Source organism: Lagopus muta, chromosome 17 (genome assembly GCF_023343835.1).
Source record: "Lagopus muta isolate bLagMut1 chromosome 17, bLagMut1 primary, whole genome shotgun sequence".
In the NCBI taxonomy this organism is placed as follows: Eukaryota; Metazoa; Chordata; class Aves; order Galliformes; family Phasianidae; genus Lagopus; species Lagopus muta.
This window is the reverse complement of record NC_064449.1, coordinates 8820030-8846186: the sequence shown is the minus strand read 5'-3', so window position 1 is coordinate 8846186 and position 26157 is coordinate 8820030. Positions and strand designations below refer to the sequence as shown.

The following is a 26157-nucleotide window of genomic DNA, read 5'->3' as shown; positions in this document are numbered from 1 at the left end:
GTAATTCAGGATGTACAGCAATTACTACAGGAAGAACATTTTTGTAAGGTTTTGGAATTCCATTTCTCCTTGATCAATATGTTCCAAAGCTATAAAGCTCAAAACATAACTTTGCAGATGAATTTTTATTTTGGAAATCATTGTGCTGCCATTTTCTATGCATTGTCTGGTGATATATAGCAAGTCTCCAAGAAGATCTTAACAGTAGTCATTTTCACTCTTAGGAAGAAGAAATTCCTGTGAGGCTGGAGTTACATGGTGAAATTCTGTAAGCTCTTTAAGCAAGAGAGCTAGTCTACATGATCAAAGTAGGTCTTTCTGCACTTTGTTTATTTAATTTTTGAATGCTGTCCTGTATTTTAAGTTTCTCAGTCCTAGTTCCCATGTGTTTCTCAATGAGGTTACAATCAGAATGATACTTAAATTAAATTCCAGCTACAATTTTGTAATTAGATGGGTAATCAGATGTAAGTAGGAAAAAGTTAATAGGAATTCTTTCAGGAAAAAGCTCTGTTAAGCATCTGATATATGGGAATACATCAAGCTCTGGCGAAGTGGAGAGATTTGCTTGGCTGTGGCAGATCCACTGGAAGCAGAAAGCTATCTCTGTACAAATCTTCTCATTACAACAGCTTCATTAGTTCTAAGAATGCCTATTTTTCATACAACCATAGAATATCCCAAGTTGGAAAGGACCCAAGAGGAACATCAAGTCCAACTCCTGCTAACACACATGACTACCCTGAAATCAGACCACATGTCTGAGAATGTTGTCCAGACACTCCTTAATCTCCAGAAGATCTGTGATCTGACCACTGCCCTACAGAGCCTGTTCCATGTCCCCCACCTTTTGATGAGGGACCTTTTCCTGATATCCAATCGGATCCTCAGTTCAAGCTCAATGATGTGGCAGTACTGTGTGTGTACTATCCATCCAAGAGAGCTGACAGCATTTTAAAGACACTTAAAGATTATCCTCATAAAGCCCATTTGATATAAAGTCACATAAACAATAAATTCCTCCAAAGATCCAAAGACCTTATGGATGCAGGCTAATATCACCTTTGCTCAAAGAACATGAATTATGACAACCTCATTTTGCAAAGCTGCAACAGGATTCATGCACAGCACTTTGTGCTGTGTGTCTTTGTGCTGACTCTGCACACCCTTAAATTCCCTTCAGGCTTTCACTATGGTCACAGTAGAGGTAGCTGTGTTGCCATAAGACAGTACCACACCACTGGTGTTTTGTTTCTTTGTGACATCAAGCTGCCAGTGCTAAATTGATGTATTGGGTCATGTAAGTGTTTTCTAGCCACTTCTGTGCAGAATCAACTTCTTAATTCACAACAGAATTCAGCAGAACTTGCATTTCACCAGGATAACTTTGTATTGCAGTTACTGGGGAACGCACATCCAATCCATTCCACTGATGCAGCTGTGGAGGTGATAATCACAGCTGGCAAGGTAATAAGAAACATCTGGAGAAGCAGAACTAACAGCAGAGCTGTTTTTGCAGTGAATGAACTCTGTGCATAGAGGACCTGAGGTGGCATGACAAAGATCTTTTAAAATTAGAACACAAAAATTAAACACTGAAATGTTATTGAAATTTAGTGTGGTGGCTGTACTGATGCACCTAAATCTCTCTTCTCTTAAAAATCCTTGTCTTTGTGCTTTTGAAACAAAAGAACAATTAATTCGCAGGAGCAGATTGAGTGTTTTTCCCAGGTTGTTATTATATAAAAAGATGTGAAATTTCAGAAGCCAACAGGGAGGCATGAGCTTACTTTGATGACGTCTTCATCAGAGGATTTGCACTCAACTGATTCAGAGATGTCTGTCACAGCACTGTTCTCCTCAATGGAGACCACTTTGATGGGCACTGCCACAGTTTTTCCTGTGAGAATTGCGGTGTTCACAATTTCTGTATCCTGTGTACAAAACAAAGCACAGCACTGTTAAGAAATGGCTGAAAACATTTCCGAAGAGCAAGCATCAGTTCTTCAGCAGGACTTGTACTCAAGAGGGATGCATTAGTTCTCAGGAGTTAATGACTTAAACACACCTTTTATTAGGCACAGCTTGGTAATATGCAGTAAAAGCCCTTTTATATTTCACCTGTTCAATAAACACAGTCACCTGTATTGTACATTGTTAAACAGCAAGCAAAATGACTGCAGCTCAGTTCAGTCCAAGCAGGCACACATCACAGGTAGCTTCTACATTTAAGAATGTGGGGCTTTTCCCAATATTTGTCTTCTACAGTGTTCATTTGGGATTATTATAAAACTAGGCTTGACTGTCAACATTTGGAACAGGTTGCAAGAGTACTGAAAGTAAAAATATTCCTCTCAGAATCGAAGCCCATTGCAAAGACATGGCCTTTCTGTGAACTCTGTATCTGGAACTGTTTCAAGGCGATTTAATTTCCATTGATATGGCCAATGAAGAAATATAAGGAATCCAGAAGGAGTTACAAGTGCTATTAACTGCAGGGAAAATAACATGGAAATCTGAAGTTTGCACTTGGGTCGTGGCATACAAAAGCCTTTTGATGCACCATCATCTAAGCTGAACTCCTCTAACTGCTGGACTGTTTCAGCATCATTGTAATCCCAAGATTCTCAAGCAGGAAGAACTTCAAAGTTTTCTCCAATTTTTTGAAATTCCAACTCCATAAAGTGAATAAAATATTCATCAAAATTCTCAGCAGCAAAATCAACAGCAGTGCAGGAAAACGGGGCATTGATACTACTGACATTGGCTTTAATTCAGGTTTAGTGAGCTTGAAATCTAGGTCAGACTTTATTTTCATCTTGCAACTTGCTATTTCTCAGGTTCTCCTACTGCTCACATAAGAAACCCCACCAAATATTAAAAAGAAAAGTATTAAAAAAGGGATGTTGACTGTTCAATGAAAGTCATTTATGCAAACAGAGAGACTCAACACAGTAAATTAGAGCCAGACATAAATACCATTGATGGAAAGTCTAAGGTCACTCTTAGAACCCCCTGACCTTCAAAGCTGCTCTTCTATCAGCAGACTTCCAAAGCAACAAGCATGCAGTAACCTGCATAGCTTCACCAAAATCAGGTTGAACACATTTTCTGCTGTATATTTGGCTATTGCAAATGCTGCATGTCCTCTGAAATTAATCTTTTGCCTCCATCCCTTAGTGCCTTATTTTTTGTGACTCAGAGTGTTAAACAGTGTGAACAAAGGACTGCAGGGTGAAGGAGCAGCAGGAGAGTTTGTGGAAATGACAGGACATCTTTTCAGGCTATCTCAGCTCTGCTTTGAAACGATTCTACTCAGATCCGCTTTGTCTTTAGCAACTCATATGAGTTACTAGTGGAGAAATCTAATTTAAAGGGACGGGTTCAAAAGAAGAGCAATGCCACAAGTAGAAATACTTCAGATATAAAACATGCTCTTTGGCTTGGGGATCCATTCATGTTTGTATTTAATGACAATTCACGAAGTTTTACACAAAAGTAAGAAAATCAGGCACACAAAACAAATAGAAACAAACACCACATCACTGTTACGAAGAAGATGAAAAACAAAATGTGATTATGCAGTGAAATGAAACTTCACTGCTACAAGCAGGAGAGCAAATTCATTATCTGGCTTTAGCTTGCAACAAAGTGCTTGGGAGTCACTGGAAATAGCTTTGCCTATGTCACAAGTTGGTAACTGCATGCTGCTTTGGTTAAAAAAACAAAACCCTCCCACAAAACAGAGCAAAACAAAAACAACAACACTTTGTAATAGGAATATCACCTGTAAGATGTGAAGTGCTCCTCAGCTGAGCACTAGCAAGATTTAAATGACTGAACTAAATGACTGTGTCTGGTTTTGAGAAATGTTCAATAACGACTTTCTCAGCTGAAGAAAGATTACTGTCTCCATATACACAAGTCTTCTGAAAACCAGGAAGAATAAACTATTTTCTATGTTCATGGACAGGGCTTGAATAATGGGCTTAAGCTGCAACAAGGAAGATTTGTTTGACATTAAGGCAGTCTTTATTATACAAATAATGATGGAGAATTTCTGGAATAGATTGTCTGGGACAGAATAAAAGACATCATCTATCATGAAAGAATTCTGAAGAAAGCTCACACTATGTATCTTTCAGAAATAACATCTGTTCTTTGAGCTGGGTAGAAGAAGAAAGGGAGCAGGTGACCTCGTGCTTCCTTCCACCTCTCTTTGTTATGATTCTGCAATTTTCAGAACTGAGTGGTAACACAGTAACCCATATATCTGATATCCTAAATAAGCCTATTCTGCTTCATCTGTCCCAAATAATATGATCCATCCTCACCAGACAAAAGAAAATGACCTATACCTTTAAAATGAAAAACCTGATACGCAAATGTGAATGATTTTCTGCTTTCTGCACCATTTAGTGCAGAACTGTTGCACCAATTGCCAAGTAATAATCTGTCACTTCTGTTTCTCTCTTTCCAATAAGTCATTATCGGTGTATCTCAATTCTAAGTGGGTTTGATATAAAGCCACTGCTACAAAGGTTTGAAAAACCTTTAGAAATTTCTCAAGACCTTTCTATAGAGAAGACAGGAAATTTGACTACTAGTGCATTATCAGCAATTAGAAAACCTCAATCTTCTGTCCTTTGCTAATGGTTGCACTAAAGGAAGTCGTGCGCATATGAATGAATTTGTTTTGATTAATGACTTCAGAGCTGCATCTGCACCAAAAATCTGCTAAAGGAGGTTTGCTGTGATCAAGATTGCTGAAGTTTTACATCTCTTCTTTGGCCAGTCACATTCAGGAATGTCAGATGCATGATGTGCACAAAGGGAGGAAAATACACTGGAAATGTTACCCAGTACCTTCCTAAATAGGACCACTGCAAGCATTAGAGAGTCTCAGCATTACAAAGAAATTGGTAGCCTCCTCACTTCAGCTTGCTGTATTTAATCTCCACTGATAGCAGTCACAACTCACTGCTATTACACACATTTGGAAATACTGAAATACAACAATTAGTATACTATATAGCATGGTAAAAGTAATTTTCAAATCTGTCCTTTCCCTTATTTGGTCTGTAGGTGCCCTGTGCTATTCACCTGTGATCTTTAATAAACAAGATCAAGGAACTGAGTCTTCATTCTTCTGCCTTCTTCTTTAGAACTAAAATAGAGTAAAAAGCATCCTATTTCCCTCTATATGGAAGAGCCTTGTGGCACAACTTCTGCATCCTCTGTGTTCCCTTTGTATTGCTCCAATACAGCCTAAGGCTTTAATGTAACTCAGATCTGACCGAATGCCTGCATCTGCACCCACACAAGAGCTGTCAGGCAGAAAACTAAATAACATAAGGAAGGATCCATAGTCCAAGACTCTCTAAAAGCTGAATTGAAATTCATAAAAATAAAAGGAGCTTAAATAGAGTGGTCTGTCTGTCTGCTCTGTAACACTGAGCACTCTGAATGTGCACCACAGACAAGAGAGATAATAAAAAAGATTTAATCAAGAAGCTCACAAGCTAAAACTGGTAGGTTACATCAGTCTAATTGTTTGGAACTCTTCCATGCGTGACTGTAGCAAGCTACCACAGTTACAAACCCTGATTTTACATCTGTGTGAATCAGAAAATGAATTAATGTCCATCTCAAAGAAAAATGGTGAGATTGGAGGCAGGCAGGAGTCAGACTCTACATTACATTACATTACATTACATTACATTACAACCTGTGTTCAGTGAGAGCAATACACGGTATTTGAGGCAAACATCACCAACCTACAGGAAGGATCAGAGCTTTCCTGCTTACAGCCAGGTGGAATTTTGGCTAACCTTGATGTCATAACTTGAAGTACCAAGGATATTGCTCATGCTCTGGTTTTGGTTACATCAGAGTTAATTTGATTAAAGTCCACTAGCAGTAATGTTGGTCTAAACATCTCCTTCCACAGCTGCACTCATTGTGCTGCCTCACAGAAAATTCAGCTGAATTGTTATTCAAAAACATCAATACATTTCTAGAAAGGGAAAATGACATTCATAAAATAAATGTGTTCCAGCCATTTGAAATCAGGGAGAGCTATGGCTGACTCTGCAGGAATCTGACTGCTCATCCCACCACTGCTGCAGTCAGGGAACTTTCACCAATGTCAGTGGGAGCAAGAGCACAGAATCTGAGCAATAGCTGCTTGCATTTAGCTGAAGAGCAAAGCTCGTGTTCATCCAACCTCTCAATTGTAAGAAGGCAAGCATTCAGCCATGACTAATTTAGGAACTAATTCAACATTAAATTGCGGCAGAATGTGGAAGCAAAGTGACAGCTGTTTAATTAAAGTCTAAATCCGATTAGATGGTGTTATCAAGAGAAATCCATGGGAGCCTGAGGTCATGAGAATGGTCCTGTTTGCAGGCAGAAAATTCTCTAAGTGGGATCTCATAGAATGATGTTAATCATAGCATTATGATTTCTCCTTCACAAACACAACACCTGATGAGCAACAAACCCACTTAGACCTGAAGGAATGACACAGAAATGGTAATTATGCTTTACTTCATAAGCAAAGTTTATATTTAAAAACTTTGTGGAAAAGAGACAGTCAAGGCACTGCCCACCTTAAAATCAAAAGACTATTTGCCTTATGGAAAAAGGACAGAAGAAGCAAGCCCTTGCATGTTGTTGACAGCATTTCAATGAGTGAAGACAGTGCCTTTGCAGGAGAGCTCCAGGAGCTGTCCTGTGCTTCCAACTGTTGTTCAGCCCATCACCCTTGATGAGCAGTGACACCCCGGCAATACAGTCACAAAATAAAATGGAGATGTGGGAAATAGAAAGTAAACTCCACACGTACCAGTTGCAAACAGTATAAATATTCTACTGATGAGCAGTAAGTTATGCATTACAGGTTTCCAGGGCATCCTAGTTAGAGAGATGCACAGAATTGTTCTGCTCTGCAGACAATTGTTATGCTGATTTGTGAGTCTGGTGACATGATTTGGGTTATTAATACTACTAAGATTACAGCTGATTAACAAACTGACATTGTTAGGCAGCAGATTCTGTTTATCTACATTAATTCCATGATTAAAAATAAATTACACATTGAGCTTTCTGCCAAATGGATTCTCTGACACTCACATTCACGGGCAGTATACCCAGAAAAAAGGGAAAGAAGCTGACATTGCTCCTAAATTCTTAGCACACACTGCAGAAAAACAGGAAGGTTCCTACAGATGAAAGTTTACACCAGAATAGAGGACTTCCCTGAGGCAAACTGACCTCATGGCAGACAGCTGGGGAGGACAAATTTTGTTAGTGGGATTTTGGCTTGTTCACTTGATCCCAATGCTATCAGCCCACCACTTCTAAATCCTGTTCTGCTTTGCTCATCTTCATATAAACATGAGGACGTTTATTTTGTAAGTAATGCCACACTGCAAAAGAAATGGGGTAATGCCGTTAAGCAGTAAAATCAAGAGACCCACTCTTACTTAATAGCATCTGTCAGTGCTCAGACATGGATCCATGTGGAATCTAAGTGATTCTATGACCCTTAGATCCATAGCATGATGGCAAACTGAAAGAAATGAGCAGATAAATAGTGGTGAAAAATGAAGCCATTCAAAATCCCATTCAAAAAACAGATCCATTGAATGTAAGTGGCCAATTCTGCAGCCTGTTTTTGACTGGGATAGCAGTGCAAAAGGTCCCTGTATCTTTTGGAAGTTAATTCTCTTCGACACACGACAGCCCTATGAGATATCTTCTTTTTATTAATTCTTTGTTAAACAGCCAACAAGGGACATGGCACAAAAAATTAAGGACAGTACCTTCCCTAAAGAACAAACAATCCAGAAGTCAAACACAGATAAAACATCATCCATGGAAAGACCCGAAGGTGGATGTTGGCACTGTTCTGTCCCCAGCATGCACAGCATTTGTTTGAAGTGTTTGATCAACATGATGTCTGGGGTTCTCCAGGAGTTTTAAAGAAGGTAAGTGGAGGAAATTTGGAAACAGGAAGATAAGGAAACAAACTCATTTTTCATTTCCCAGCAAAGTAGCTTTGACACAGGCAAAGACCATCAGACCAAGCTGGGCACTCTCACTCTTTCCTCATAGGTTGGCCCACTGCTACAAAAATAATGCCTGGAGCCAGAAGGAGAGAAAGCAAAGTCAGGCAGGATGGGAAAGGCTCAATCTTTTCTGTAGGTTTTGTGAGCCATGTAATTTATTACAAAGATCTGAGTGTCTTTTCAAAATGGGAACTCGGTGTTCTGCAAATGCAATGCCTTTTTAATCAATGATCTCGTCTCTGTTTACAGTCTATATATTGAGATAAATCTTAATTACTGTCCCCCACCCCCATTAGCAACAGATCGTTCCATTTTCTTCCCTGCTTGTATGATTTTCATGTGCACTGCTAGTGAGAATTTTGAAACCTCATAAATTAAACTCTGCAGGCAGAAAAGGGGAATGTAGAATATATTAACAGAAATGGATGCAGAAAAATTTATTTGGATTCTTAGATGACTAATCCACACTTTGCAGCAAATCTACCCTGTTAACTTGCAGACCTGTGAAAGTACTCAGTAATTACTTCTACGTAGCAATGAAGACTCAATTGGTAAATGTAATTCTATCATCTCTCAAAAGTGAGAATTTCCTTTAAAAAGTAAGAAAAAAGCAACAGCAACTGAACAAAATTAGGTATGTCTGGAATTGCTTTGTTCGCAGTACAGCTCGTGACATAATTTTACAGATAGATTGAAGTTATAAAGCCAGTACTCAGAGCTTTGTATCTGTATGAAGGCTTGATCAGATACACATTGACTTGGTCAGATACACTCTATCCCCACTCTATCAAGCTTATTATGACAAGAATTCACTTTCTGTTCCTCATAATTTTGAATTAAAAAAGTAAAATCTTGTTAGAATAAACTATTGCCACCTGCGAACTCTACAAGTGGCATTCTGGGTAACAGATAAACATTCAGTATGAGAATGTTCTGTCGTAAGGAGAAACACTCCAAAAAATATGGTAAGAAACGTTTTGCTTCAACTTGGAGGCTGAATCTTTCTTCAAAGCTGATGGAAACAGCGCATTTACTGTCAGAAAAGGCAGAGCCTTGTGATCCTTAAAGATGTCCCTTCACTTCAGCTGTGTTTGAAGGTAGGTGGAACAAAGAAACCTTACTAGCTGGTAGGCCCAGAAAGGTATCGTGACTCTAAAGGTCTGTACAAACCTATATATCTCCTATATATCTCTTCTGCAAGGAAAGAGACGTCAGAGTCCCCCGAAGCTGCAGACAAGTGAGTTAACTGTCTCCAACACTCCTTCCTTCCACCTGTCATAGAACAGTCACACTACTTGAATCATGAGTAACACGCTCAGCTCATGTGACAACACATTGCACTTGCATTTGCCACATTTTTTAATGAATCAGGGCCACAAGAAATAACTTCAGAACTTCCCTTCCACCCTAAATTACTCTGACAAGATGATCTCATTAGATAATCTGACCCCCTAGGTGAAGGGAAATGCAAATTAATGGCATGAAATTCAATCCACAGAACATTTTCATGCTTGACTGTGTCTTCCTTTACTGTCTCAAAAGCTGTAAATGTGCACAGTTTGTCTTTTCTATGTGTCTATCATAATCAATGTGTATCAACAGTGATTGAGCTGGGGGACTCTGCTTTGTAGGAGCTGTGACACTGAATTCAATGAGGTATAACTCACTAGAAAGACAAGTATTTTGCTAAAGCTGTCTCTATTTCCTGTTGTCTACAGTGAGTACGTTAAGATTGGGTGGTATATATTTTCAAAGAAAGAAGGTAGTTCCTGCTGTGTGGAGGAAGTCTATAAGTGAAAATGATTTCAAAGGCAACAATTCTGGGACCACTTAAAACACAGATGAAAGACATAAGGATAATGGCAGGTGACAGTAAGCAGAAGTATACATTTCATCTTTCTATAACCAAAATAAGGACATAAAGGCAACTGAAAAAAGATGGGGAGCAGAAGTCCACTTTCTATTTCTCTTCATTTGGGCATAAATGAACAACAACAAAAAAATCCTGGTGTTTAAAAAGATGCGTATCTGTTAGACAAGAAAGAACCTGCTCATCCTTTTGTATCTTCATTCCTTACTTGCAGTAATTTGTTAAACTGACTCAGAGAGAACTTACATAAAATCATGTCATGTAGAGAGAAAAACCTGTAGTAATGGGTTGGAATGTGTGCGATTACCCGAGATGTTCCTACTGCAGCACATTACTGGTCATTCTGAGTATAAAGAATATAAACAGATGAAAAGGTGTGAAGCGACAGGTAAAAAACCCTTATCTGGAGACCAATATAATTGGGAGACTTTGCCCTTCTTGTGTCAGAGCTCTGCCATTGTAAGCAAGCTTACAGTTACTTCTGAATACATGTAAACCTCATGTATATAAGCAATCAACTGTCCTAAATTCCACCAAAAATTCATATTTTTAAACATCTTTATACTGCAAAAACTATATATGTGTCATCTATAATAGACAGGTGACAACAACTACAGTTCTTATCCACACATATAATTACTTCTAATGAGCACTCCTAGCAGAAAAGGCAAATGTTTGGAAAGGAGTGATGACAAACATATCAAAAGCAGTAGCTCAGTGACTAGCTACTTACAGCATTCCCAGGGAAGGATAAATATTTACTACAGATTCCAAAAGCTACATCAATAAATGGCCTCAGAACCTGCAACATGTTCTGTTCTTTATAATCTCAGAACTAGTTTTTCATTTACTCAAACTTCTAAGGAATAATTGTCTGAGAAAGCCTGCAGCTATGATGAATACCTCTCGTGTTTTTCTCTATTGCTGAATGGTCCTATTAAGCTTATCACAGATGGGAGCCTGAATGGGAGAGAAAAGCAATAGCCACCTGGTGATCTTATAATGGAATGGTTCATGGATGCTTAAGCAGCCATGGATGGAGCTATGTAATATCTTCTTGCTGAAATCATTTCATGGCTTACAGTTCTCTTTTGTTGCAAAAGGACTAATATGTGAAAATTGTCAATTTGTGAATATGTGAACGTTGTCAAGGCATTTCCCAGGCTCAAGACATGTCAGCCATTTCCTTTTTTTTTTCATGAGTCTGAGTTATTTGGAAAAGGACCCCCCGATAAATTGAGTTTGCTCCATCATTAAGCAGAACCAACACAGCTCTGGTGATGTCTCCAAACTGTGTTACTACCATGGGAATACAGCCAGTAGTAAAAAGGCAATTTTCATTAACAGTTTGAAATTCTTCCCATGCTCATTTCAAATAAACCTGCGGCACTGTTATACAGTTGGCTATATATCTGTAATAATATTGCTGTAATTGCAGTAATCAATAGATAGTTGCAGAATGAAAACTTACAAGCATATTAGGACACATGCATGGGCACACACAATTCCACTGCTTGTGGAATTATTACATATGTCAGTAATCCATATCCTCAGATGCACATACACGTATACAAATACAATGGAAAAAAATATGAGGCATTCTGTCTTAATACAGCCACATACTTATTTTTCATTTTATACATCATATCCTTTCCATTTCATATGTAACATACTTCTGTCTTGTGTATTTCCTATATTTTGTAAACATCATGCTTTAAAATTCTAACCCACTGAAATCAGCAGTTGGCTTTAATAAAGCCAAGATCTTTTCCATCAATTGTTTCATAGTAAACCCTAAGGAGTCCCCCCTAATTTACTTTCCTCTAGTCAGACCCCTGCTCTTCTACATCACCTGCTGACTTCAACCTGAAGTATGGGGGTTCAATTCCCCAGATAAAACTGGCTGACATAATTGCCTGTAGCAATACGAACGACACATACAAGGACTTTTCCACCACTCAGTGGTGATATGCATCAGAGTGATACTTGTGCTGTTATGAGTTTGTTCCTTCACGCATTACAAACGTTCACTGTGGTCAAAATGAAACTACTATTACCACTGACATGAGCAAAGTCTGTGCAGACACAGAGCAGAGCAGTGCTCTAAAATTATGCTGGGCAATAAGGGTGGAAATCTCACTGTGATTTCTCAATGCTGGGAGTCAAGAAGCCTCACAGTGAGGGCCTGATGTTTACAAATACCCATGCACACTTTTTATTGGCTTCAGTGTGCAGTGCTGTATAGTTTACCAGTAGCAGGAGAAATGACCAAGAAAGTAAATTCTGTGTAAAACTGAATTGTTCTGTGTCAATTAGACTATACACCAAGGAAATCCACACAGTTACAAGCAAAGAATTCGCACTTTCAGAGATGTGCTTTACAACAGCTTCACTTGACAGTTTGCAGCTCTGAGGAAAGATTGCAATGCCTAAGAATAGAGGGTCATTTAGATGCTCATAGGTATTATGCCTGGCCTCCAGATGTTCTTCCAGAAGGGCACAGGTGTCCTGTAGGCCTGTGTCATACCTGGCAGTCCTGGATGGATGGCTGAGACTCTACAGCATCTATAATGGCATTAGACACCTATGTGCTGTCACCTGGATTGTTCCCTCTTTTCTTCTCCTTGAATCAACTTATGCAAGTTAAGTTTGCAATCTGCCAACTTCATGCTACAGGAACCTACAGCCTTTTCTCTTTCATGACCACTACGGAGCATTGTGAACTTGTTTTATTTGTGTAGATTGATATGTTATTGATTATTTGTGAGTTACTTTCTCCTACAGGGAGTATTCATCTTCTACAAGTTCTTCAGACTCCTCAATCTTTGGCCATGGAGCGCACATGGGCACTTGGCTCAGGTTTCTGGATTTCAGAACTCTATTTAGAACACAGTGGAAGTGAAGCAGACAGCATCTGCTAAAATCTTTCATTTTAATTTAGTCTATTTTGAAACCAGCTAGAGAAAATTTCTACTTGCTCTTCCCTATTTTGGCTGTACATCTTTAATATTTGATAAGCACAATCTGTAACCCATACACAGTAGAGCTTCTTATAGAACTGCTATGAGAAAGTAGTAATAAAAATGCAGAAAATAATCTTTCTATTATTCCCTATCCTTGTCCATAGATTATTCTTCCTTTTCTAATAGTTTATTGATTTCACTGACTTCACAGCAGGTCCACATAAGCAAAGCACACAGAGGGCATGAAGAAAGATTATTGCATTAATGAGAGAAGGTACTGTATGGATGTCAGAAACTTAGTGCATCAGAAACTTAAAAAGATGAGAGTGTGGCACACATGAAAATTAGATTATTGACTTGACACATGTCTAACCATTCTCACCATACATAGGAAGTAAAAACAACATATATGAATATAGGGGCAAGGACTAGAGACTGTATAACCACAGATCCATTCTTTCCTCCTGATTCAAGCAAAGATGTCCTTTACCTTCAGAAGTTGCTTTAAGACATCATGCTAGCTAGAGATTCAGGGCTGAAGAAGCATCCTGGAAAGACACTGCTATGACAATTTTGTGTCAGTGACATGAAGGACAAAGGGATCAAATCCATTTGCTTAAAGCAGTATTTCATTTGTTAGTATAACCTAAAGCAACCACAGTGACCATTATCTTTATCTGAGCATCTCAAGGCAAGTTACAGCACTGAAAGGGGTTTGGAAAAAGGTTTGTGTGCTTGAAAGCTTGTCTGTTTTTTTTCTAACGTCATTGGATGGCTTCATAAAAGACATTATCTACAAACCTTGCTTTGCTTCTATTTTTACTCTTCATGAGTAGAGCATAATTGCCAGAACTGAGTGTGGAAGACTGGAATTCATTTTTAAACAGAAAGCTTTCACTTTTAAAGAATTTGCAGTATGTAATGATCCTGAAAGCCAAATACCTACATTGCAACCTAGGAAGTACTATTTACTGTGTCCATTTTAAAGATGAGTGGACTGGTGTCTGAGTTTTGCCAAGATCCAGAAGAGACAGAGACAATCTCCAGACGTGTGGCTCCTGCTCCATCAGACAGCTCCTACTTTTGCACATCAGAGTCTTAATGAGCAGTCTGTAATTTGAATGAGGTAAGAGCAGAGATGAGGAATTACTGAGTCTCAAATGACTTATTTATTTCCACACCAAGCTCACTCCTGAAGCTTCCAGGCATTCTTAAAACATATGCCGTGGGACACGTGGTGCCAGCTGGCAACTCCTCTGCTAGTCACCGCTTTTCAATGCTTGCAATTGACATTTTGTCCCAGATCCAGAATCTAAAACACAGTGTTTTCTGCAGGCTCAATCGAAGCTTCAAACCCTATGAAGCTTCTTGCTGCTGGCACACAGGCACACAGGACCCTATACGAGATGACTCCAAAGTACATCCAGGTCTTAGACTGATCGGTTTGGTTTCTGCTGATGACATAATACATGCCACGGGAGGCCTTCTGCCTTCTGTTAGCTCTCCAGAATGAGAATTCAAGATCACTAAGAGGTTATAGCAGACCTTTTGGATTTCGTTCAATTGTGCAATGTTTTAGAACACAAAAAGGGAGACAATTCACCTTTAAACCAGTCAAGGTGATTTTGTCCACATGCACTTTCCCTACCCGCATCCTGGTAAGACCTGGTTTATGCAAATGGAAATAGAAATGTTATGTCTTGGTAAAATATTTCCACATTAAAGAAAAAAAAAAGAAAACGAGATAAACTAGTTCTCTCTGAAATGGCATCCTGAGAGGAAAACTTCATAATGAACTTGAAGATTTAGACTGTCAGAAGTAGCCAGGGGGTACAAGAGTAGAATTAAATGGGAAACGCTGGCTGAGGGCAGGAGAGACTATTGCTGCAGAGCCATATTACATGTAAACAAAACATTGATGTGGTGGATTAACATACTGGTGTGTTTTTTAACACTGAATTTACAAGTTTCTGTTTCCCTTTCTCCTTCCTCTCGAAGTCCCCGGCTAACTTTTTTTCACTTACTTAGCTTAATCTTCAATCACTTCACTCACTTAGCTTAATCAAAATACTCATTTCACATTCTCCAAAACTTGTATAGATCTTGTCCTACAGGGCCCTGCAGAGCAATTTACAATGTACTCCCTAATCCTGATAGTGACAGTCAGCATTCAATACTCAACTACTGTAATTAATAAAACTGCACTGCTCCTATTTTTCAACAATAGAGGATTTCCAAAACTAAATTGCAGCAATAAATTACTTCATTACAGCCATATTATTGTCCTGTGAGGTAACAAATCTTGCGGAAAGACAATCAGCATTGATAAAGAAAAAAATACAGAGGACAGATCAGATGACAAGGACTTGATTAAAATTAATGCCAGTGTTACTTTTGTTCCTCATTTGTTTCCCAAAATTCAGTGTGCTGATGTACTGACACTCACAGTACTGTGCTGGTGCTTCAAATATTATGCACAACTTGTTTCTGATGGGAAAAAAAAAAAGTCTTGATAGATTCACTGTTCTGATTTACAGCAATGGGGCCTCTGCTAAAGTGTATGAAGTTTTGGTCTGTTAACTCATAGTCATGTAGCATAAGTGTGTCAACCTGGAGTGCTTTGGCTTTGGAGAAGGACTTTTGCGTGCTGCTCCTCCAGCTCAGCAGAGTACTATCAGCAGCCCAGACTTTGGTGCTGTGCTGGTACCCTTTTGATTCCGAGATTATACACAGATCAAACCCTGCCACCACTGCTGCTCCCCATGCCTTTATAGCAGCTGTTGCACAAAGCAAAGAGAAAAGCCAGAAGCACAGGGCTAGCTTTCTCACCAGGACAGTACTGAACTCTGTCCTAGGTTTTACTTTTTTATTCCCCTCAGGCACAACAACACAGTTCAAAGAACAGACTCCTAATGACTTCCACGACAAACATCCTCAGTGCTGAGAGTGTGGCTGGATAATGAAGTGTAAACTGAAAGCAGGGTAAGGCAAACGTGCATCTCATAACAAACCGAAGGTGAAAAGTTGCTGGGTATTTTAATCCTTGGGGTAGCTCATTATAACTCTGAGGCTTATGAAAGTCCTGGTTGGTTTTGTGGGTTTTTTTGTTTTTTTTTTCCCCATACTCACTGATTACCTTACATTATAGTAAAATCTCCTTGTTGCCTAGTTATTCTCACTGTCCAAGCTAGAGCACCTCAGGACCTCATTAATTAGGGTCCAGCCTAAACAATTCATAATTCTGCTAGGTGAGCGTTATGGTGAAGAATTTAGTATTCCCCAGAAACTTGAAAACTGTCATTATAGATCAAAACCAAAATTAAGAAGTTGCCAATTAAGATAAATTGTTCTTGTTTTTCCATACGGGTCACAGCTAACCTACTTAATGGTTATGTTGGCTGAGTACCTGCTGTGTTTGCAAATAAACCTGGTCTGCTCTGACTGTCACCATTCCGCCTAGCATCACTTTTAAGTGACAGCATGAGAAGGTGGAGGCTGTTTTATTCCCTAGGGAAAACCACAAATATTTGTCATCTGGAATAAATGTGGGCAGTGTGTGGACTTGCATTTATCAGTTCAGACAATTGACTGATAGCTAAAGCTAATGAAAGAGCATTAGTTTAGACAAAAACTAATACATCAACTTTCACAGGAGAAAGCATTATCTAGCAATCAAGACTCCCAGCTCATCCAGCAGCTCATGAAGGAACTCTGCAATACTCTCTGCTCTTCTTTCTCCCTTTCCATTTCTTCCAAATCCTCCACAGACAAAGTGCAGTGGAGCAGGAGAATCAGAATGAGGCCCAGCATTTGCCTCCTATCATTCGTTACGGGTGAACTCTGGCCAAATCACCTAACTCACATTTCAATCTTACAGGTCAGTAATCTCTCTGCCTTTAAATTCCAGTTGTTTCAGCTGCAAAACTGGGCAGAATGTCAGCATCTTAAAGCAGCCTCCTGTCCCTGCTGAGAAGTGCTTGTCTTCTCTCCATCTGATCTGGCACTGAAGGCAGCAGTAGAGGACACATATGGTGAATACAGTCCTTAACAGATACAGCATCGAAACACACAGCCCTGCAATGTCCTTCTCAAGCACTCATCTGGGTCCAGAACTCAATTTCTGCTGGCTCATTACTATGTCTGCATGGTTTCTACTCACATTTTCATGGCAGCTGTGAAACTCCCTTTGTGATTATGTCAAACAATCAAAATTTTAATCAGTGTCATTTCAAATATAAACTGTTACCTCAGATATCTTCTTCTGATGGAGATGTACCATAAACCTGAGCCAATACCTACAGCAGCCCCAAATCTAGCCCAAAAAAATCACATGAACTGAAGAATCTCCAGACTTGACAAGTCACACAATGCAGTGCCATGAACCAATACCAAATAATCTTCAGCAGAAAAAGGAGTTTGCCTAGCTCACAGTGCTGAGATGAAGCTTAGAAGCACCTGGCCATGTCTACACAGCTCTGCACTGTGCCATGCTGTCAGAAGAAAGAGACCATGACCAGAAGAATTCTGGCAGCAAGTGCAGACTGGTAGAGGGATCCAGAATATCTTTCACTGTGTTAGGATGAAAACATGATTCAAAGTGCAGTACGTCATGGAGTACCTCCTTTCACCTTCAGTTTCATCCACCCTTGAAGCTGAATTTTATCAGCTTAGCTTGTGGACTGAGAATTTTCTAGAGAGGATTCTGACATGTCAGTCATCCATCTGTGCAACATATAGTCTTAGGAGATGTCTTAGTCCCTGTTCAGGTGTTGCCATAAGACCACAAGCCCCATTGAGTTGCCAGCTGTCTCACTGCACATTCTGTCTGTTCTGCAAACTTTTATTTGGTTCACAGGATTTCCCCCTTTTCAAGTCTGAGAAGCTCATATAGATTGATATCTCTCTACTACAAACAGGGATATTGCCAAAGAAAACCACAATTTCTCTATATTTTAAAGATCAGATAGCTAGCTCTCCCTCCTCAGCTGTTTAAAAATTCCAAAGTAATCTATTCAACAGCATTGTCAGATATGAAAGATGCTGAAGGAAGAAATTATATATGCCATTTTGTGCTGCACAGAAAATGACTTATAAGTCGATCCAGTGAAAAAATTAATTCCAGCCAGCTGAGATAGCCTTATTGATCCATCGCCATTTCCTGCAAAGGCAGGACTGAATGTGACTATAGGAAACAAAAGAAAAACAGAAGCTAGAATCAAAAGTGCAGTGGTTATAGAAATGATGACTGGGACTTTGAGAGAGATTGTTAAATTGAGCCATTCTGAGTCCTTTGTTTGCATTTTCTGATCAAGTTAGGATCGATAGACAACAGTTCACCATTTTTTCAGTTTTGTTTCCTGATGGGTAGACAAAAAAGAGCCCATTCTTTACAGATAAGATTAATCAATATGCATTGCTATCTTAGCTCAATGCACTATGACATGGCCAATTTGTAAGCAGAATCCTGAGTTTCTCTGTTATAAATGTAGAGCAGTGACAAACTTTGTTTAAATTATATACCCACTGTAAATCTAAAAGAAACAACTAACCCACCATGATAAAAACTGAAGGCAAGTAAATGACCTGGGCTTCTGGCATCAGAAGATTTTAAGTCCACACAGAGCAGACTCCTGTAACTAAACCATAAAACCTTTTATTCATGGTAATAATTAGGGCTCTACAGTTCATTTAAGTTGTTAGTATTACTCATAGTAACGGGATAGGTTTTTTAAAATCAAATAAGTTTGTTTCAACTTACATTATTTATTTGATGCGATTCATGATTTCATTATCTGATACAGTGCCTGTCAGCTGGGAAGTTTAGCATGCAGGTTATCTGTTAGTTTGTTTGTGATAAGCAAAGTGGAAAATGGATGTGTTTGGACAGCCTCCTCACAGTGAGCCCTCTCAGTGCCTGCTGCCTCCTGCTTTGTTCAAGTCTCAAAGACTAATGGGAGCGAGAATTCTGCACTTCTGTGACCTTGAAACAATGCAGCTTTACGGTGTGAAATCACAGACCGTGCAGGGATGAGAACTTTATTTAGGGCTATATTTTAAAAGGGTATCCCTTGTTGCAATGAAATACCTCAAAAAGTCTTTGTCATAAAGAATGGCATACCTAAAGCAACCCAAGTTTTGGGAGCTAAATTTTCAATCGTGTTGCAATGGGAGGCAAACTAAGAGGCATGCATAAAAATGTAAAATGGCATTTTCAACTGAGTCACAGCTCTTCATCTTAAATGTCCAATCACTTCTGCAGCAGAATCAGCATTACATTGGCTTCTAAATGTAAAGAAAGGCACCTGAAAACCAAACACTTCCTAATGAAATAGCTGACTATAGAGCAAAAAGTGAAGCTGTGCTGCCTAATGATAAGCAGTGGAGACTCAAACAACCATCTCCTCCTACCTGTTCTATCCCAAAGCACAATTTAGTGGTATTGAAATATGTATTACTCAGTTAAAGCATGAAATCTCTTGCTAGAATTCCTAACACAATTTGTGTTGAACACAAATATACAGACTTAGCTGAGATTCATGTGTGTGTGCATGCTACAATTGTGAACAATTTTGGTTTTGTTTTTTAATCTAATCAAGTGGCAAAATCAGTGTAGTTGACTGCATTTCCACATAAGAGGATAGAAATCTAAGGAAAATAGGGGAAGTAAATTAAGCAACCTTGTATACTTTAATGGTAAGCTCTGAGGTTACTTGTGATTAATTAAAAAGGTTTTCAAAATCAGCTTAGCAAATAATTAATTAAGCTCCTATGAAAGCACTTTTCTAATTGATCTTGCTACAAGTAACACAGAATCAGAAATGCTTGAGTAAGATGTGGAAGGTTAAACCTTTGGGGTAGATTTTTCTTGTCAGAAACAGTGGGCTCTATCCTCAGTTTGACTTTAAGAAATCTTTTTATTTTCTTATTTAATTCTTCTAATTGTTGAATTTTACATCCCTGGGTTTCTGTAGCTGTAGTATTTTGCAGCTGCTGTGATTTAGGTAAGTGAGGCAAGAGATCAGAAGGAGAGATTGTGTGCCTGAAGTAGCAACTATCTTTCTCCATCTGTATCAGTTGGTCTAATAAATAACATTACCTCTTAATAAATCTTGCCTCTGTTAATCATTGCTACTCAATGATGGAAATACAGCATATACATTTAATCTCATCCTTTGATGAGCACATCAAGCAGCCTGCAAGAAAGATACAGGGAGTGCACGGTTACACCAAGTGCCATGCTTAAGATTTTGTCAAAGAACAACATGTGCATACATGTACAGTGAGGAATTCCCTGCCGCACATACCTTAGAAAATCATCATACGTGAGAGTTTGAAAGCAACAGAACCTTTTGGAATTACATTTTCCTAACTCCTCTGCCTCATTTTTCTCTCTAATAACTTGAAGGGTAAAATGTCCTCCAAAATTACTCAGATTGATCAACTTCTGAGCTTAGGAAAAAATATCCTTACTTCTAATTTGCATCTCATTTTTTTTTTTTTTTTCTGGGAAAGAAGTTATTTAACTTATTCTCAACTTCTCTTTCTCACTTTTTTTTCCACTTTTGGGTTCACTGTAGTAGCGTCTCTGTGCTGCTGCTTCTTACACAGATACGCTATTTAGCAGCATACTTAAGCACACAGAATCTGAATCCTAAAACCCTCTCTTTTGACCGTATGACGAATTCCCACTGATTTTTCAGCAGCTGTGTCCCACAACTTGCTCTACTGATCCAAGCTCTTTTAAAATTTCAGATTCAGTTCTTACTGACGATGTCTTTTCATTAATCTCTTTCAATCCAAAATACCGTAGCAGCAATACACTAATCTTTAGGAGGCACACTTTTTCTTCATCTTACTTCTTTCTGTACCATAATCAAGCACTGGCCAGTTAAGGATACAAGGCCTCTTATGCTTCATAAAATTTTGCATTCAGAATGGCTCACATGCGAGATGCTTTTCTCCATGAGTCAAAGACAGCTGTTAGGTCACTCACAAACCACTCAAAGGTTTGCTGCTTTCATCTCTGGAGCACTGACAAGGACACCCATCAGACCAGTGGCGTGGACTCAATCAGATCTTGGGAATCCCACATCCTAATCCAATACAACAGCATTAGGCAGCTCCTTCCCTTCCTTTTCGACCTGCTCCTTCTCTCTGTCTCTTTTATTTATTTATTTATTTTTGGCCAACTTCAAAAACACTGAACAACAGATTTTATTTTTGATGTCAGCAGTTTTGCTGTAAGAACACTCCATGCTTAAATCAATATAATCTTCTTTACTCTCCAGAGGATTTATGAAACACACTTGCTGATAAACACTGTGATCTAATTTCTGTACACAATAACATGCTGTGGCTTTGCAGTGTGCGCTGGAGATAAAGAGCAAGGTCTGACTTCTCAGTAGATACAGTATCCCCCTCTCCCTTTTCAGTGTGGCTCTTGTTTCTGAACAGGAGCATTGCCAGGTAATCAGCTCAGCCAGCTATTAATGCCTAAATGAAGAAAGCACGCTGGCTGGATCTGCAGTCTTAGCTAACAGAAAACTGTGAAAATTCCCTTTATCTACTAATATCCTGCTAGCAAAGCCAATTTTGCATTGCTATCCCATCCAACTGGATTCTATTAACACAGTATATTTTGGCTCCTGCCAAGTGTTATCACAAGGTACAGAAATGAGATAAATAAACACAAGAAAGCTTTGCAAAGAGAACGGTTTAATGATTTCATTGCTTGAACCCTTTGGAAAGCCCTACATCTGCTGGGAATAAAGGATCTCACTTTATATGATTTATACACCACTAAATTCATTAGTTCAGACCTTTAGTCCTTTGAAGAACCTTTGTAAATGCAGAAATTTTAATCTAGAATAGCCACAAGTCTGGGCATAAAGCTTGAACCTTCTATGCAGGTGCGAAGGCATTAGATCCTGCCACGTGATATGAAAAAAATCTTGCTTCCCTCAGGTGTGAGATAGGGAAAAGAAGAAGCTGGTAAATTCTTTCCAAAAAAAAAGAAAAAAAGAAAAAAAAAAAAGGATATGTTAAGTCTGCTGGCAGACAGATGCCTATCATTTGGTACTGAAAGATACAGAAGGCATCTACTGCAAAATAAAACCTGACCAGAAAAGACATCCTTACATATATTCTTAAGTCTTTGAAGACAGACACTCAAATACACTTAGCTCCACAGATAATGAGGACAATTATTTCCCTCCCAGATCCGGAATGCTGCACAGGCTTTCTGCTGACTTAACATACTTTGGATCAGGAAATTGCTGGGCATGACCTCATTTGTTATGAGCAGCAGTTTCACTTCAAAGGGGAGGCATATATTGGAGATTAGGACTTCCAGGAAATAGTACTCATCTTATTATCTCCTGCAAACCATAGAATATTACTCAAAGACTGCCAGAATTTCAGCTCGAAGGTTATGTGCACGAGAGGCAAAACTCACAAATGGGATGGATATGTCTTCTAAAGCCTGATCTCTGACATTGATTTTTCCTCTGTTTAACTGACACTCTATCCTGCTCTAGATATCTGTCAGCTTTGAGCTTCCTGAGGTCTGAGACTTCTAAAAAAGGTGCTCAGAGCTACTTCTGCATGCACCTAAATCCCACTGAAGATAAAGTGTTTGCTCACAGATAGTGCACTAGAGACATAGGTTCTTGATTTGGAGCAGAAGTGTAATCCCAGGTTGTTTGTATGAAGGAGTGGTTCCTAACTGCTAGATCTCAGTGCTTCCACGGTTCCAGCATTGCTTTGCAGAAGTAATTGCATCTTCACTGAGCCAGAGGAAGGGAAGGAAACACCTGCTTTCACAAATCACATTTGTAAGCCTTGTAAAGACTGGCAAAAGTTATGATGTCACTGGGAGGTAAATAGCCCACAGACTCATGCTGTATGGGCAGGGCAAGTAGATTTTAACCCAAGGCAATTCTTCACATGTAATTCTATACTATGCTAGCATAGAATTTTCCTTAAATACATTATTGAGACTTTATTATTTTCTGTTTCCTCTCTGAAATAGCAGGCTCTGAAACCACCAGGGAAACAGCTAGCAAAATTATTATCAGCTGCAGCCTACTAAGCACCGAGCAACTCATTCTTCAGCAAAAGGTGTTCAAGGCACCTTGCAAGTTCAAACCTTGTAACAGCAAAATAAGAAATGGGAGGGTAAATCTACCTGGCTCTGTGTTGCCAGCTGGTAGCATGGAGAGAACTGATCATTACAGAAATTCAAGATTTAAAGGCTGAGGGATTTCTGAAATGGCAGCACTCCTTTCTTCTGTGCTTTTAAATTGTGTGACATACTGGCAATTAAACGTGAGTATGATTTTAGCAAGCATTCCTATAAAGTTCTGCAACAGGAGGGAGGCAGAAAGCATTCCTTTGCAAATCTATCTGAGGCCTGGTATGTGTTTTCTCAGACTACAGAGAGATCAGATGGAGCAACATGCTGAAACAGTTTCTTACCATCGCCAGTGGAACAATTCCAACAAGATCCTTTTGGCAGATGAAGATTTCAGACAAGGTTATGTCTGTTGTCCCCTTCCGAGGGTATTCCACCTGCCAGGTGATGGGCTGCGTTCCAGACAGGCTGCTAAAACTGGCTATTTCAAAGTCCATCTGCACAACCTCATTGAATAGACTGTTACTTCTGAAAGAGGAAAACAGGGAAAGGAAAGAGCTATTACATTTGCTGAAGAAGGCAAATGAAGTGAATCATATCAGCTACTGGAGAACGCAGCTATTTCAATGCAGATATAACACAGGGCCTTTTCCAACTTACAACTTCTTCAGAGCATACAAAGTGGAATTGTTCAAAATGGTTCAGGTGCTCTTAGTGTGAATACCTTGTAGAGGGATAAAACCCCTGACTTTGTGTCTAAAGAAAGCAAAATATACTTAGTCCATTATACACTTATGATTTTTGCAGGAATAATTCAACCCTACTACAAGACAGATTTGACCCTGATCAGACAAATTTAAGCCCAGTATAATTTATGACAAGAGAGACCAGAGTTAGCCTAGGCAAGAAGAAACAAGATTACTTGTATATGTCTAACATCAAAACTGTATAAATCCTCAGCGTAATTGAAGCTGATATACACAGCATAGAAGCCATTAAAAAAATAACATGGTTAAATGGCAAAATGAGGAAATTATTGTAAGCTTAGAGGTAAGTTCTGGAAATTTAAAACCCATACAACTGAAAGCAAGTAGAAGGAGCAAAACTACGAGTGGTAAAGAACACCTTAAATCAGGAGGCATAAGATCATTTGAATAACAAATAGGAAATAGGCTGAAATTCTTTCCCTCAAATTTCTTTAACTACATTAGAATTAAAAAGAATACATGAAAGGAATTTACTGGATTATCTGCTAGTTTAATTTTTAAAAAGTAATTTAAAAAAATAATTAGACGTATCAGAAAAGAAACATGCACTTTTCTGGTACTTTCCAGGCATCTTTCCACATCACAGGAAGTTCTGATATTTCATAGTGTTACTTCTACCAAGTCCTATGCCGTAATAATTATAAAATGAAGAGAAGGATGGGCATCACTCTAACTTCATCAGCTCAAAGCTTCATCACACCTTTGGAGGCATTCACCAAATGACAGCTTTTCTTCTGATTTTATTTTTTTCTAATATACCATCAAAATACACAAAGGTCTGTTTCTGAGAAAACCCATCATGAAGGGATCATGTACAAAGCATTCACATTATCAAGTTTTCTTTCTACCAGCAGAAATCACCATTTTAAATACTTAAGACATATTTTGTGTTATAATTTGCATGACTATTTTGTAAGTAAACGTGTTCCCCTGATAATTATTATTTTGATCACGGGTTTTCATTTCGGTGGCTTCCTCTGAAAAGTCCTAATGCTGCCTAATGCTTGTAATTTATTTCCTTTTGCTGTTTTCCTGCATTGTAACACTTCTCCAATAGTGGCCAGGTTCTTTCATGCATTTAAAGAGTGATTTTGTGTAGCAATGGATTAGATGGATGGGTTTAGCAATTCATAAGTCAAGACCAGCCTATTCCCATTTGAAGAGTTCCTACTAAATAAATCGTATAGTTTATAAATACATGGCAGCTGTGATAACTGCACAGTTCTGGGGCATCCCAGAATGAACATGTACTGGATTGAACTTTGTAATTTATTTGAAAGCATGATAATATGCAAAATACCTGAATCACCTGAGCTACAGCATTCATTTAGCTCTAAAAGAAATCATTATGCCTGAGATTAATGACACCTGAAAGGCCATTATTTCCTCCATTTCTAGATCTCGTGCTTAGTAACTGACAGAGAAAAAGTTTTTACATGTGATTGACTATCTCAGTGCTTTCACTTATGTTAAATAGGGAATAAATTTGTGCACACATCAGAGCTGTCATAAGAGAGAAAATGTCAGGAAAGTTTCCCCGATCGGAATGTCTTTAAAACGTTGCTAAAATATTTATTCTCTAAGATACGTGCCAGAAGCCAAGAATACACACAGTATAAGAGAAAGGTTTTATTGGTACTTTCTCAGAATGACCAGCAATTATGTATTTCAATGCAGGCATTTGTATGGAACGTACTCATCTCACTTTCATAGCAATAAAAACTCTATACAGTGCCACTCTGCCACCAGTTTCCTCCTTCCCTCTTCATATGGAAGAAATGGAGAGATATCAACAGCTGGGAAAGCATCCACTTGAAAAAAATATGCCTTGAGAGATGTGTAATGGCTGAGAAAAAAACTTCTCATGAAGCACATTTAGTGTTTAGAGCTTGCTCACTGACTGAAACAGCAGTTCCTTAATATCTAACATTTAGAACTGTTCAGCAGCCGAAACAGCAAGCAATTATAAAACTTTTCTGAAGTACACAACACGTAGTGATTACAAATGAAGCTTTGTGAGGGCAAAGCTTCTACGAAATTGCTCTGAGGTGGATATATGAGACTAATTCGAGTGGACTGAGAGTTCCCCTGGGCCGGTTCAATCCTTGGATTTATTCTGATTTATAAATATGCTAATAATTCACGGCTAGATTGGACTGAGCAATTGCAGAAGGGAGGAAGGACTCCCTTCGATCTGCTAAGCAGCCACTCCAGCACATGGGCATCAGAGCAGAGCGCTGACCCCATGGCCACTCCCTTGCAGGAGCAGATGGGCAATGATTATGTGCTACTTACAGGTTACAGCAGCTGAGCCAGCAAGCCAGTGATGGGGTTAGTAATTTACTACTGGCAT

General features: G+C 38.9%; 1 protein-coding gene across 5 annotated transcripts in view; it reads right to left on the bottom strand.

Moving 5' to 3' along the window:
- Positions 1-26157, bottom strand: part of TMEM132C (transmembrane protein 132C) — a 180151-nt gene that overhangs the window by 26253 nt on the left and 127741 nt on the right. For 4 of the 5 annotated variants that reach the window (XM_048963980.1, XM_048963982.1, XM_048963983.1 and 1 more), the window contains exons 4-5: positions 23382-23565; positions 1791-1934 (exon numbers count right to left, since the gene is read on the bottom strand). In XM_048963980.1, coding sequence (XP_048819937.1) covers positions 1791-1934; positions 23382-23565 — 328 coding nt within the window. The remainder of the gene's footprint in view (positions 1-1790; positions 1935-23381; positions 23566-26157) is intronic. The other variant, XM_048963984.1, reaches the window with a different exon arrangement.